Source organism: Platalea leucorodia (assembly GCF_965183815.1).
Source record: "Platalea leucorodia genome assembly, chromosome: 4".
Lineage (NCBI taxonomy): Eukaryota > Metazoa > Chordata > Aves > Pelecaniformes > Threskiornithidae > Platalea > Platalea leucorodia.
In genome coordinates this window covers 32,438,432-32,454,267 of record NC_138826.1, presented here as the reverse complement: position 1 = coordinate 32,454,267, position 15,836 = coordinate 32,438,432, and the positions used below count along the sequence as shown (strand labels likewise).

Genomic DNA, 15,836 nt, shown 5'->3' with positions numbered 1-15,836 from the left:
AAGAAATAAGGGCATGAGCAAAATTTTGACAAGTGGGTTGATGGAATAAGATTGGATTTCCACAAAGCATTCAGAACAGATGAGTTTTTAGATGAGCTTGCAGAACAGCCTGATCTTTAAAAGCCTTGTCAGAATGCCAAACTGGGATGATCACCCACTGAAAAACAACTTTCCAGGATATGGTACTAAAGACACTGAGAACAAAATAGTTCCAAAAAGATTTTCATTAATTTAGCCAGAACAAAGTTAATAATCCATGACGTAAATATTTCTTTCTTTACTAGCTTGTTAAAAACGCTAAATTCTCCCCTATAAAAACCTTACAGCTAGAGGCTGACAGAGATTAGCTTATTCTTCTTCAAAGTCATTAAATAAATAATTAATCAACAATAGCTGGTAAGTTACCTTGACAACAAAGAATTATTAATATGAGATTGCCCAAGGGAGAATGAGCAGGGATTTCCAAACTGTGGTGTTAATCAAACTACTTCAAAGCAACGCAAGGACTTGGTGCTGGCAGGCGGTCACTGCCTCTGGTGGATTCATGCAACCTGACATGGAGCTGGGAGCTACTGCAGCCTCTGGCAACAGGGGTAATTTAGTGATGTTCTTCTGTACAGCGAAAGACCAAAACTATTTTTTAAGCAAGAAAAAGGAAACAGAAGATTGGAAGTACCTGAATTACAGGACCATTAATAACATGTCAGTCATACTTGGAAATTAATATGAGCTGTATGCCCACAAGGTGTTACGTAAGATGTTTTGGCAAAGCCTATGAAAAAAATGCAGCTATGAAACACTTCAGATATAACTGCACATGCTAAAAGCATCCTATATTCAATCTGTAGAAACTTATAGATAACACAAGATATACTGGGGGCAGCTAATTTGTGAGATCTCACATGTGCCCTTCACCTTTCATGACATTTCATTCCAGTGTGGCTGGACATGATAGTTATGGAATCAACTTCCCAAGGGCAAACTTTATACCTCCGCACTTCTTTATATCTCTTTCTGTTTCTATGTTCGTAGAGAAGGAACTAATGGGCAAAGCATAATGTTACTGTTCCGTTCTCTTAGAGATAGTTTCTAAGGTGGTATAATATTTCTGGAAGATAGAAACTGAGAATGTTTTGCTTCTCAAAACCCACATTTGGGAATCAGCAGGAAAAGGGTCCTTCCTAAGGGGTCCTTGTCAGTGAAATTTAGTAATAGGGCATGAGGCTGTTCAAGCTAGCAATCCAGTTACTCTTCTAGCAAATAAGAACTTGCTCAGAGAGGTCTGTCAGAGTCCTTCAGATGGGTCTCTGAATTTGATTATGTGTAAACCAGCATAGACAGTGATATTAAAAATCCTCCTGTAATGTAAGATTGCTCCCCAATGAATGATTTGTTGGTGCAGGATAGATATTTTTTTCAACATCCTGGAAATTGCTTTGATCCTCTGAAATCAGTGGCCTTTGTTCTCATTACAGCATACCTCAGAGTTGCTAACAAAGATCAAAAGTGTCTTTTCTTTCTAAGCCAAGATAGGCACAGACTTTCCCCTGTGCAGAAAGAATAGACCAGTGCTCAGAACTACAGTGCATATGATTGGCATTTCTCAAACTTTGCCACTGCTATGGCAGAACCCAAGTCAGCAGAGGTTCTCTTCAAGGAGGGAATGTCCATATCGCTCCCTCAGAGGATTTCAGTCTCTGAAGCTACAACTTTTCAGTAGGGCACAAATAAGTAAAACAAACATCCCCATCCATGTTTCTTGGAAAATTTTGACCTACGCACTTCTTTCCCTGAGAATCTCCCTGCTTCTCCTGGTTTCCCATAAGCCTCACACCTTGCTCTTCAGCAGCTCTTCCAAGCCAGCACATGAGTTCCCTCTGGAAGGACCCCTCACCCCACACCGCCTACCTGACCAGGCTGCAGCCACCCAGACTGCCAACAACCTCCTCCTCACAGCCTAACCAAGCCCTTTCTAGACTCACCGTAATGCACAATACCCATGCTTGCCAACTCACTGTGTCCTCACTCAATCCATCTCAGATTAAGACGACATTTGCAATAAAAAGGTTCTAGTCAAGTTTATATTCTCAGTCTCACTAAAGTTTTCAGTTTTATCCGACAACTTCAACAGTGATATAAATCAGATTCTTAGCTGTGTCTAAAGTAAACCAGAAACACATGGAGTCCCCATTGAAAGTCCAAGACCTGTGTTTCTAAATTATTGCACTATCCTTGGAAATAACACCTAAAATAATATTTAAATTACTGCAAGAAAAATTCTGATATCTGGGATAAACTGCCAAGAAATCTTGAGATGTTGCTTACACCAAAGTCAAGTCTTTTACCAAAACCTGGAGCTTGAACTGTTAGTGCATATTTCACATGCTCAGACAATTATCAGCTGCTAGAGATTTCTGAGACTATTGAAACAGGACAGATTGAATACATCAGCTGGATTCAGTCCATTTAACTAACTATGAAATGCTCTACAGCCCAATACCTATCAGAATTCTGTTATCCTCCCAGATTAACTCTTTCACAACAGATAGGCATCAATACAATAAGCAAGCAGTAACACCACAAGGCTATGATAACACAACTTTTTCTTTTTTCAAATTGAAAAAGATTCTTAAGAGAATGAAGTATGCAAAACCAGCTCTGAGTTAGCGCCATCAGTTGCTGGTACTTCATGGACATAACATCACATCTAAAGCACTCAGTCCTGGGAAAAAAAATAAATAATTAAGTCAGGAAAAGTTGACCAAAGCTTACATGCTCAGATTTATCTATACTCATTTCATTCTTCCTCTGAAGTGATACAGTCACAGAAAACTGTCATGTCAAATGTCTAAGATGGACTTTTCTGCTGGGCACAGCTACTGACCTGCAGCATCTGAAGATAGCCTTCTTGTGGATCGCACAGCAGTGATGATATTCGGTGATTGTTCCTCATACATCTCTGATTGTTGTCCCTTGAGAGAGGGAAAATTTGCCGGATAACTGTCATCCTCCCCAGAGCACTATGTACCAACTCTAATATTTCATTATCAGTGATTTCCTGTGAATGGAGACACAGTCTTTTAAAAACATATATTTGTCCAGACATTTTATATATGCCTTTCATTATTGGATAAATGTGTTTAAAAAGACAATAGAAGAAAAAAGTTACAGATACACATGCTTAGTCTAGGACAAATGTTCTTATTTTGTGTTTAATAACAACAATAGTATTTTTTTTACGCATTGTCTGAAACAAAAGAAAACAGCTCAACACAGTGCCATCTATCTTGGGAATGCTAATGAACTGCAGAGGTAGTTCCTCATAGAAATGCACCAAGATGGTCTCAGTAGGTTTCTAAGTAAAAACCAAGAGCCTTCAAACCAAATTTATACAGAAAGAGTCTTGGTTTAACAGAATAGAACCTCACTAAATCCTCAGAACAAAACAACAAATCGAAAACGTAACCGTCTTTAGGAAATATGGCCCTTACACCTGAGAACAACATTACAAGAAAGTACTTTTCCCATAAGAATGGTAGATCATTTCTGCAGACCGATCCTGATAATGACTCAAGGAAGATTTTTGAGGTTATCTGCACTAGGAAATAAAAAATAGGAGAAACTTCATAGAAGGGATTGACCCATTTATGAATGCAAGTTTCTGCACACAGAATAATTTGGGATAAGATATAAGATGATCTCAAGGACAGGCTACTCTTCTTTCCAGGCTTCACACTGTCTAAAGCTTCTTTGCAGACCTTCCCATGTCCCAGCCCCCTAATCCAATCTGGGACAGAGCCTGCACCTACTGCCCTTACATTGCAACTGAAGCCAACTCAACTACATGCTTTACGTATTTTGTGTTTAAAAAAAGGTGCAGAACCAAAACCTCTTTTTTTACCCCAGGATAAATAGTTTGAAAATCATGGGCTTAGCTGATCCTGAAATCATAACAGCAGTACAGCTTGTGATGGTTATTTCCTGCCAGGAGTTCACTGTGAGGAGGGACAGGCAGTGACACCACTGACTGCATATGTTCCCCCAGGCTCCTCCTCTGCAGGGAGCAGCTTTACATCCCAGCTCTTTACCACTGCCACCAGCAGCATCTGCAAGTCACATCAGCCCATCTCCAGAACATGTTGGTTGCACCGGCTGCACAGCTGGGCCAACCCATTGCCCAGCCTGCACAGGGCTGCTCTCAGCCCCTTGCAGGGTAGGGGACTGCAAATAGTTCATGTTGCTGTACTTACAAGGTCAACAGGGCCCACACCTTGTGATGTATCATCAGCAGAAGTACACCTGGCCCTGTACTTTTAACATTCAAGAAAAAAAATATTTTGTTTTCTTGCAATTTTCTCTGTCAAGCTGTGAGTGAAATGACCATGGGGTTATTATAATTACTTGTTACGGTTGACTAGTACTGTAGCTTTGGCTCAATTTAGTTCTTCTTTGCCAATTTCCCATCATTTTTTAGGAACATGAATTTTTAACTTTGCAGAAGGTGAAATTCATTGCATTAACGACAGACCAACTGGTGTGGCGTGAAAACAGAAAATAAATGTATTCTTATAGAAGTCAAAGATTTTGAGGCTTAATAGAGAATGCTGGGCGGCACCTGTAGCCTTGCAGGGAGACACCGAAGGAGACCCACAAGCTCTATAGATCCCTCCAGACTGTTGCCTTGGATTTCTCTTCTGTGGGGCTGAGAGGTGTTAAAGCCACACAGCGTGTCTAAGGTGTGGTCTGAGGGAGAGACAATTTTATGGGATAGCTTTAACTCATAACCCCCCCAGCCTACTTCCCTTGGCAGGCAAACTCAGACTGAGTGGCTAGAAACAGAAAAAAAAAAGTCCACGAATCATCCAAACCTTCAGTTCACCTCAACACCATGCACATTTTGTGTCCTTCCTAAGTGGTGCACAGCCCTTCAAAGGCATCTCATAACCTGTGTCAAAATGCTTGACCTGAGACATGTAAGCCTATATGTAGCAGACCAGAACTGCTTCCTCCATGGGATTTCCAGAAGTAAGGTATTGGAGGAGATTAATTATGTTAGGCACGTTAACCCAGGTTCTTCCCACTTAGCTACAGGCACCAAGTGAGTCTTGAATGTAAAAGCCTAGTTACTGTACAGCCAAAGAAGAAAAACGGGAGCCTCTGGAGGGAAATTCAGAATGTAAATTGGGCTAAATCTGACTCTGAAAGTGCCACCTTTTTCTGTGTGGACTGCTGACAGTAACTAAATCCTTCAATGCCTCAGTTCAGGACATAACGCCAAGGGGAATAAAGTTCCCGTATTTTTTTCATCTGACGGACATTCATATCAACAAATGATCCATTCCCTTTAGAAACTGGGTTCCCTTTTAGAAATGTAAAGGCATAGAAAAAAGAATTGTTGTTGGAAGAGCTGGGAACAAAAGGTCTGTGTCTGCATTTTTGAGCTAGTGCTCTAAAAGCTAAAGGTAACTATGGGCCTTTCCATAGCAGTTCACAGGGCGCTACAGCCACAGGCAGCATTGCAGGGCACCTCAGGCAGGTCCAGGGAGCAGGAAAGCATGGCTGAGTGACTGAACTGCAGAAGAGAGCAGGTCACCACCATCCCACACCAGAGTTGCCTGTCTGCGGCTTCTCTGGCCAGGGGCCTGAACCCCTTCCTCTTGCCTGACACAGGCAGGCCCTGCACTCATTTCCAGAAAGCTCACAGTCCTGGCTTAGCAGCATGTGAAACCTTAAATGTCACACGCAGAAAGGTCACCTGCGTTACGAGTGTAATAAATGCAGGGGGAGAAAAAGAAGAAAAATAAGCCAAAAAAGGGAAAACAAGTATATGTGAAGTTGGCTCTTACTTTTAAGACCATCAGAATAAGAGCATATATCCAAAAAAAAGTTGTAAGCCTTGGAATCACATGAGAAAAAACATTTCAGACTGATCTTACAACTAAAGTCTATTCATCTGGTTATTTGTTTAAAAGTAATGTGTTTTCTTTCCTGAGCGTGATATGAAAATTTTCTTTACACTGTGAAACTGACAACTAAGCAAATAATTTAATTTGGTCCCAGAGGGTTTATTTTTTCAAACAAATGTATCCCAAATTTCCAATCTTATTCTTGAATCATTACACAGCACTAGACAGCACACAGTAATTACCATTCATACCATGTGTGAATGCTGTTTTCTAAGTAGAGCTTATCAGCTGGTTTGGCCAGGCAAGTGCTCCTTGCAAAATTCCATATCACATGCCAACTTTTTGGCTTTCATGATCCCATGATATTGCTGCTGCAACATGGGGTAAATCTTTACTTAATATAGATGCTGGCTTCTGCTTGTTTCAAGGATATACTTTAAGGAAGGTTAAAAAGCCTAACTATTGCTTGGCACCACCTTTAATAGTAGTTTGCACTCAGGCCTGTAAATATTGAATTTCTTGAATGAGGATGGAGGGAGATTACTTTACCCAGGGATAAAAGATGTTCTCATATCTAAGTGCTCTTATCCTGGATTTTTCCTTTACTAAGGGAAAGAATTTGGCTATTCCCAGTATTTCAGGGAGCACTTAAATATTTTGGTAGGCAGACATAAATGTAAGACTGACTATTCACCCAGGCTAGCAGTAGTTCTCACCACCCGACTCAACACTGAAAGGATATTCCTTTAAACACTGTATTTTCTGTTCATGTGCCATATTAATGGCAAAGTTTACTCTTCAAGAATATGGGGCATTCATTTATCTATTTGCACACAAATATTGGTCATTTGGGGAATTAATTTATCTATTTATTTATCTGCACACAAAGAACTTCAGTTAGTTTGTAATACCTAGCCATATTCCTCAGGGGAATATTTAAATCTGCTCTAGTTGTGCTCAACTATCGTAACACAAATTGCAAAATGAGACAATTATGTTTCACATTACAATCTCTATTTTCCTAGAGGTAATGACATAAAATTATAAATTTTAATGACATTAATAATTTAAAGAACCAAAAGAGATTTCCAGAAAGCACATCCCTGAGAAAACCGGAGGATTAAACTGAATGGCAATGAGGACATTCATGTTCATGGAGACAAGCTACAGATTTATGTGGAATTTTTGCATTAGGATCAATACTGTTTCTTGGGTTATTCTAATTCCCCTCAATGCACTATGTACATCTATAAAGGGACACTTGTTCACTTGTTGAAAATCCAGAAAACATCCTTCAATTAGCTGTTTTTTAAAACATTTGCGACAGCTTACACTATAGATAGATTTATTCAACTTTAGCATTATGCTGGCTTCTCCTGCATGCCACATGAACAGACAGACACACATATATGTAAAGTTTAATCCTTTAAGGCAAGGGCACAATCCATTTTTCATAGCACAGAAAACATTCTAATACAAGTCTGCATGAACACCTGTCCAACTCCAACACCTGTCCATCTCCCATCCTCATTGTTCTTCCACACATCCAACACTACCTCGCTTCTCTTCCTTTTGCCTGATGCTCCTGAAAATCTCTACGGGGATGTATTTATAGTTTAATTGAATTAGCTCTATTTCTAGGTATAAAGACTTTGCACTCGGTGTCCAGAAGTCTTTCTCAGATCGTAGGGAGTGCCTATACAGCAAAACATCCTCTAATTTAACAAAATATTATTCCATACTAAAAAGTAACTATCTCAGAAAAAAAAAAAGAAAAGCACACAAAATGACAGTTAACAAAAGCTAGACAGAACAAAAAAATCACCATTGATTTTAATGTGGATTTCACTGATAAAACAACTCACCAAAACTCATCTAACCTTGTTCCTAGCTGACTAACACCGTTTCTGTGTAATTCAACAGCATTAAAATTAGGTCAATTCTGAACCCTACAAATTTCTTTGAGCAGGATGCAGGTACACACACAGTAGAGTTTCATGTATACGTATAACTTTCAAGCATATATAAGAAAATTATACATTTTTGTGAAAATAAATAAAAATTCTGCAGTGTCAAAGATAGCAGCCAAAAGGAGAGAAGCAAGATTTCATTGGGCAAGTAGTAAATATAGAGTACCTGCAATAATATTGGAATAAATTTTAATTGTAAATTGTTAAGTTTTGCCTTAAAATATGTCATTTGCTAAATCTTAAGAAATTTTCCACAGTATGTTCCTTGTATTTCTATTCAATTTTTTTACTTCTTTTAGTTTGCGCATTTTTGTACAATTTGAAAAGATCTTAGAGTGCTATCCCTACTTGCATTCATAAACTATCATTAAAAACTCTGCTTTGTTTTCAAGAAAAAATAAGGCATGAAGAAGTGTAAAAGATTTATTAATTTCTTGTTATCAGAGTAAACGCAAGCATCATTACACAGACTGATGCTTAAAAAAAAAAACTTTTGGCACTTCCATATGTAGAGAAAGACTGCACAGAATTCCAGTCTATCAGACAGTCCTGGTTCTACCCAAGTGAAAATGAAGCCATAACAATTTGCACAGGCTCGTGGGTCTAACCATTGATGACCCAAAGTGCATATAGCAAAGGAATTTCTAGAAAAAAGGAAAAAGATTTTCCAAACAAAAGTGAAGAACTAACACTGCAGTCATAGGGGATCTTCTGAAGTCATCAGATTCCCCAGGATTACTCTAGAAGCCCTGTGCTAGCAAAACATTGTTCATCATGCATTATCTAACACCTTCCTACATGTCCTACCCTTGGGGAAAAAGTAGTTTGCTGAAATAGACTTTATCTGATAATTACTATTCTATTTTCTGCTCATTTTTCTCAACCTTTGAAAAATATTTTATAGAGGAACATAAGAAAAAAGTGCCCAGATGATGGCTGAGAAGCCATTAGATTCTCAAATCAAGAGGACGAGTAACTATGGATAAACTGGGCATGTCTGACATGGTGAAAGGAAAGAAAACAACTATTGACAGAAGCAATGGAGCTGCAGGATAGAAATGGAAAGTAAGAAATAAGTCACACCAGGAGAGAGATGATGGGACACTTTCTCATCCCTCATATAACAAACTGCCTCCTACAGACAGTGAAACAGTGGTGAAGAGAGACCTATGAAAACAGCAGAAGTAAGAAAATTAAGTTAGAGTCCAGAAAAGGATTAGCAGAAATGTGGTTTGAGTGAATGCTCTGAAAGGGGAAAGGAAAAAGCATCAATAATCTTTTTTCTGCACTTTGTTCTGACTGATCACCTAGGTTGAGTTTGGGAAAGTTTTATTAATCAGCTGAAGATCTAGAAATTCACCTGCGGGCAGCACCACCAGCATCATTTGGAAAGTGTCACCTGTCCAAAAAGGAAGAATAAGATCAACTGCTGTCTAAAATTTTTGAATTGCATTCAAGTGATGTGGATAACATCGTCTCAACATGGCTCAGAGTTCCCCAAGTCCCTTAGCACTCCAACTTTCTGTCTAAAGCTTCTTGCCACTGATGAAACGTGTACTCTTGCTATATTTCCAAATCTTTTTATTACTTCTCCTGCAAAAATTACAAGACCTTTTCTTCCTACTTCACTTCTCCCTTCTCTTCAACTATGAGGGCTTCTTCTGACAAGTATCATCATAGTTGGGAAGAATTTAACCAAATACTTTGCAGCTGCAATTGCTATAGTAGTTTCTCTATGCTTACTGCCCCCAGCTTTTCCAAACCAGGACCTTTTCTGCAGATTGAAAAGAGAAAATATCCAAAAGCATCCTTTTCTGGATGTTAATTAGAGTTTAGTTTTATTTTTCAATTAAAGCTTACAACAATTTCTGCTGTCTTCTAACTACTGAATACTTTGCTTTCCTAGGGATTTGGAATTTGTATAATACTCTATTTCTATAGCTTCATGCTATTAATTCCGTATTTCTTATTGAAAACAGATTTTCACCAATAACAAACTGGTCCCTGACTTTTTCAAATGTATTTATGGTTAGCAATGTACATAAGAAAAAAATAAAGCTATTGATGATTTTTTTTAAAAGCCCTAGTTATTAAGGTCAGGTTAGTACAAGAAGATTGGCTGGCTTACTACATTCTATCAATAAAAAAGCATCTTTGATTTTGGAAGAGCCACTAGGAATACAACTTACCTTTCTGTTATCTACCCTGCAGTGTTGCAACATAGGTTGTTTCGTTGTTTTGTTTGTTTGTTTGTTTTTAAACAGGCAGAGCAAAATAAATACCTCCCTTTTGTTACAAAGGATGTTTCCAGTAACATATCTGAGAACTAGATTTGCTTGGTTTACAAGACCACAACAGTATTGATTGATATTCTGTTTGTTATCCGCAAGGATTCTAAGTTGCTCCTGGAAATGTTCACCAGCTATACCTCATTTTGTAGCTGCACCCGAAGTACTTGGCACTTTGAATCGCATCTGGTGGAGTGCCTCAGTTTTATCTAAATAAACAGGAACTACTACAATATGTTTTTAACAGTCTGGTTACAATTAATAGTTTCTATAAAGCCAGAATCAAGTACGTCAGTAAAAACATTAAAACCTCATTTTTCCATTAAGTAATCACCTTACATTTTCCTTTATTTTCTGCTATATCTAAACTTTTCTTGTTGCTTTTTGACCCCTGGTATGCATCATTTTGCACCTCAGCCTCATTTTATAATCATTTACTTCATTACACCTTTACACTCCTTAGCCCCTTTTTTCACCACTTTTTCTTTAAAATTCCTCTCTGATTTCAAGATCTGTAAAGATAACCCATTGGAATCATAGCAATACCTTCTTATGCCTTCATCTTCACAGAACTCCACAGTTGTTCTGCCATCCTGAACTCATGATATTATCTTTCCAAAAGCACTACTGGTTCCCTAAGCTTGTGAAGCTGAACAATCTTTTTATTGACGTCCATTATCCCTATTCTCCTTTTCTCACTTCTTCCTCTTCTTCAGAAAGTGCATGCTACCATCTCACAATCACTTTCACACCAATTACCTTCTGAGTTCCTTAGCCCATTCTTCCTTAGCCATAATGAAATCTGAACTGACAGCTGCCTTAACTTTTTAAACATGTAGGGATAACATTGTCAATCACAGGAAATTGTGAAGCCTTCTCTGTGTCCCAACATTACTTTTTCAGCTGCCAGGGAAATTAAAATCCTCCATTATTTCAACTTCTTGTCTTTGGGGCATTTCTGTCAAAAATGCACTTTCAAAAAAGTCTTCCTCAGTGTATGTCTTTTGTGTATTGCCATGCAGCTATTCAACAAGTTTGACCCTCACCTCTCCTTAGCTTCAGAGCAAGTACGTATTGTTCGGACATGCAACACTACATGTTGTCCTCTCTTCATCCCTACCTGTCCTTCAGAAAAAGTTATTTCCTATCTCAACCAGTAGCCTTTTGCTTTGTCCTACCATGTCTTACAACTTTCAATTAAAATTCTGAATAGTGATGAAAGTTTGTTGAAAAAGAAATTAAAGAAAGGATGTGATAATGGTGAAACAACTCATTTGAGTTATCAGTCAAATTCAGTACCCATTCCATTTCCATGAAGAGCAGTTGATTGCTTTGTGTACTTCACTGATTTACATGTAAAAATAATGAATGTTTTGAAACTTGGAATTAGAATTAAATATATTGATATGAGGGAATAAAATAAGGTGTTTAATTTGATTTTTTTTTTTTTTGGTCCGTATTCCAGTTTCACAGAACAATTTCTTTTATCTTTTCTCTCGCCTTGGAATGGAGAAAATTTCAAAACCATGAAATGTCCCACAAAAAAGGAAACATGATTTCTAGTGCTATTTACACCCCCAGACCTACTGCTGCTGCTAATAAAAAAGCAGACACAGACTCCTAGAGCATTGCTCCTAGTACAACCACATACAAATTCAGTTTCAAGTATTGCTCTTGTGCCTCTCCCACAGACAAACGCCCCAGGCAATGCACAGCACTTTCTCTGCACAGGCAGAAAAAGAGAAGGGGGGAATGAAAAATGTCAGGAGGAACCGACAGAGCTGCTTGATGTCCAGCACCAAAGAGAAAGAAATGTAAGAGAAAAATAAAAGTAAGAAAGAAAACCAGGAGAAGAGACAGGAAATAAAGACCCAAAAAGGAGGGGGGGGGGGGGGGGGGGCATCTACAACTGTACCAGTCATGCCAAAAGAAGAAATAGCACACACCTATCAAAGCTGGTAAGTCACTTCATCAACACTTAAAAGCATAAACAGCAAAGGTACAAGCAGAACACCAGATAGATTCTCACAGATCTTCTTTAAGGTCAAAATTGCTGGTCATTGGCAACTCCCAACACAGTCAATGGTAATAAAATGTTTTGGACTATTCTGGAGACAAAGCTAAGCATGGACTAGTCGTTGTTCTGAAGAGTTGTTTGCTTTTGCAAGGATTTATACAGAAATCACAAATATTCTTGGTTTTAAAAAGCTACTTGGCATGTTTAACCCAGAATTCAGGTAGAATCGCTACCTAAATGAATGCAAGGAATGATTTAGTATTTCCAGATGAATAAAAGCGAAGGTGATGAAATATAAATCTAAAAGGGGGAGGGTGGTTAGAAATACATTTCTTTTTTTCCCTCGAATCTCCACTACTTTTGACAGCTCTGCAAGTTGGAAACATAAAACATCTGAAATGAGAAAAGTAGACATACTTACAAATATATATTTTTAAAACATTAAGGTTTTTATGACTTTGGCTTCAAAAAGGACATATGAGGGTATGATATTGTCTGCAGAGACCCATCCCTATGTATTGTCTTATCCTGAAAGACTTGCCATGTAATGTTTCAGCCTTCAAACCCCATACAATGAATCCAACTCCCGATTCACCAGCCTTTTTCTAAAGATGACTGGGTCCTTTTGCACCACCAATGGTATCCAAACTGAACAGATAACTCAGCACAGGGACTTGGGTTATTGGAAATGCAATCCATTTCCTGCAAATGCAGGATCTTGACAGTACAGCTCTGTAATTTGAGACCAACTCTTATATTCCACATTTGTTCATTTGCTGTGTAATAAGCTTACCAGCCATAGTTTTAAGTTAGCTCATCACAAGCTTGGTGGTGTTGCTTACCTAACAAAATTAAAGTGATAAAATACATTCAAATTCTAAAACTTAACTCCTGTCCTGCCATATGGGACAGAAGCACAAGGAGGGGGGGGGGGGAAAATGTTTATTGGAGCGTCAATACTGAGAGAGCAAAGTAGATTTAATTCAAGTAAGACAATAATAAAATCTCCTGTTGAAATAATACCGTGCTATAGAGTCGTTCTTACTATAGCAAGATAAGTCCAAGGTTCAGTTCCTCATTCACTTGACAAGAGGTGGGAGACGGTAGATTGTGAGAAGGTGCTCAAGATCAGTAGACCTCAATAATCTAACCTGTACCACGCCCTTAAATGGTTCCCTGAAGTGAGAAAGGCCTAAAGAACCTGTTTACAACCCAACACTCTTCATACAAGGAACCTCAATGGAAATAATTGTCACTGTGTTCTCTTCCTACTACTGCCCCTTCGGGTCAATTAGCCCTATACCTCTCTTTCCTTGCAATGGGATCATTAGATCACACAGACCATAGGGTGAACAGAAAATGTAGGATCCTCAATCTGCCTGGGAGAAAAAAAAGACTAGCTAAGTATTTGGTCCATTTACAGAATGGACTACATCTGGCTTGCTATTCATGCGGAATTACATCAAAAAGAGCTGATTTGACTGTTGGGAATTAAAAGTTAATTCCATTCTGCAAATCACAGCACCAATCAACATTCAGTCAAGGAATAACACATTTTCCATTGAGTACCCATGCAGTTCTCACTGATACCAACTGGAAACACATACATGGAAAGCATAATCAATCTATCCTCTTCCTAGCATGGGGGTATGCACACTATTAAATAACAAGCAAGCCTAAGGAACCTCCATCTTTCTACAGACACATCCATGTGGATGCTTAATGTGTCTTGTTCTCACAGTAGCTTTAAGCACAAAGACCAACATTTTTCTGTTTAAAAAAAAAGGTAATCAAGACTTTCCTCCTCTTTTTGCCTGCAAAGAGTTCTCCAAAGTTTTATGAATTTGAAAAGTTTCTGTAATGTCTGTTTGAATTTAACTGCATTTTGAGATAGATATTTATAAGTATGTGCACTAATATTTTTCATTAAAAAGTTATACTTTAGATTTATATTTTGCTATCATAGCTTCCCTACCCAGTCTCTAGCCATAAAAGAGGAAAAATAAAAGTTCCCAAAATAAAAGCAGAATTGACACCCTGTGTGATGTGTTTCTGTGTGTATGCACATGTTTGTGCATGAGTGCTGAAGGTTTTTATTTGTGATGTTACAGACTCAGGCTTCATGAAGTGAGTTGTAACATCTGAAGAATAATAGCAGCAATAACAAATTCACAAACATTGCCTCTCTATAAATGTTTAGGGAAATATGCACTGTATTATCTTTACGTGAATATAAACACTGACTCTCTGGGCATCTTGCTGATATTTTGTAGTGGGTCGTTACTGCGGCTGACAAATCAGGAGGTACTTAAATGTAACAAGGACTAGAAAGAATTTATAAAGCCTTTATAAGCAGATATTTCACTCGCTTTCCCTAACCCCTATTTAATTACAGAGCCTTTCCAATGCCTCACAATATAGTTACTCTTAAAAATAGTTTAGCCAAAATTATTAGCTTGGTGCAAAGAAAGGAATGAGAAATTAACAAAGGAATTGGTTATTAAATTAGAGGCTCTGCATTTATAATATAAAAATAAAACAGTGAACATGGTTCTTTTTAACTTAGATATTTTACTATCTTTTAATGAATCATTATTAAAACTAGAAATATATAAGATAGTACCATTTATCCTGAACATTATAAATTATTATATATTGTACAACATTTCAAGCTTTCCATTGCTTTTTATATATGAGTCTGTACTGATTCACATTAGGGCATTGTGGTACTAAGGTAAAATAAATAATCATAGTAGCAGGACAGGATACCATTTGCTGCAGAGAAGAAATATCACATTTTAAATCTATGTTATCCTGGATCTTAGCCAAAACACCAACACAATTCTGCACTAGAGAGAACCTGTGTATCATGTAAATGCATATTCAAATGAGCTATACCTGCAACTAGCCTCAGTGCTCCTTCCTCTCCTGGTATGAGTGCAGGATTTCATAGCAGTGAAGGGTGAGATTCTGGCAGATATAGATGCATGTATCTGAGGTTTCTTTTGAGATATTCTCTGCTTCCTAAATAGCTAAAGTAGGGTCAACATGAAGGTAAAAATAAAGTCTCCCAGCTGCTATGAGATATATTGGAAGCTTTATTTTGACCTTTGGTATTCAACCTATACCAATTCAACTGAGACAGACAAGCAACGACACCACAGAGTTTTCATCTTGTACCATTCAAAAAGCAAAAACGTCAAGTGTATGTTCAATTTGGTGTGTCAAAGTATATGAAACAAAAGATGGTGATGAGTGAACGTACCAAGCTATGTTGTCTCTTTTGACTTTCTTACCTCATTTACATAGACCCAGTGACTATCCTTTGATGCAAGGTTGGTTTCCACAGCCTACAAAAATAAAAAGAAATATAATAATAAAAATAAATAAAACATGTGAAACATATTCCAGAAAGAACTTACATAAAAAGGTACTATAAAGCTCATTTTGATGGCTTTCATTGTTATTGGCATTGTTTCAGTACAGTTCTTTTCATCTCTTCCCCTGCTGCTTCATGGAACAGTATCTTATCAGTGGTAGTCACATTTCTCTGACTTCAGTATCTAAACTAAAGTACCCTGTACCGTGAAGATATTCCCTAGATGAACCACAAAAGCATATTAGAGCAGGGTGGTACATCAGCATGATAAGGGAT

General features: G+C 37.9%; 1 protein-coding gene across 1 annotated transcript in view; it reads right to left on the bottom strand.

Moving 5' to 3' along the window:
• GRID1 (glutamate ionotropic receptor delta type subunit 1) overlaps positions 1-15,836 on the bottom strand; it is a gene marked incomplete at both ends in the record, with an annotated part of 541,866 nt that overhangs the window by 109,522 nt on the left and 416,508 nt on the right. The window contains 2 exons of the mRNA XM_082309213.1: positions 2,885-3,058; positions 15,478-15,531. Coding sequence (XP_082165339.1) covers positions 2,885-3,058; positions 15,478-15,531 — 228 coding nt within the window. The remainder of the gene's footprint in view (positions 1-2,884; positions 3,059-15,477; positions 15,532-15,836) is intronic.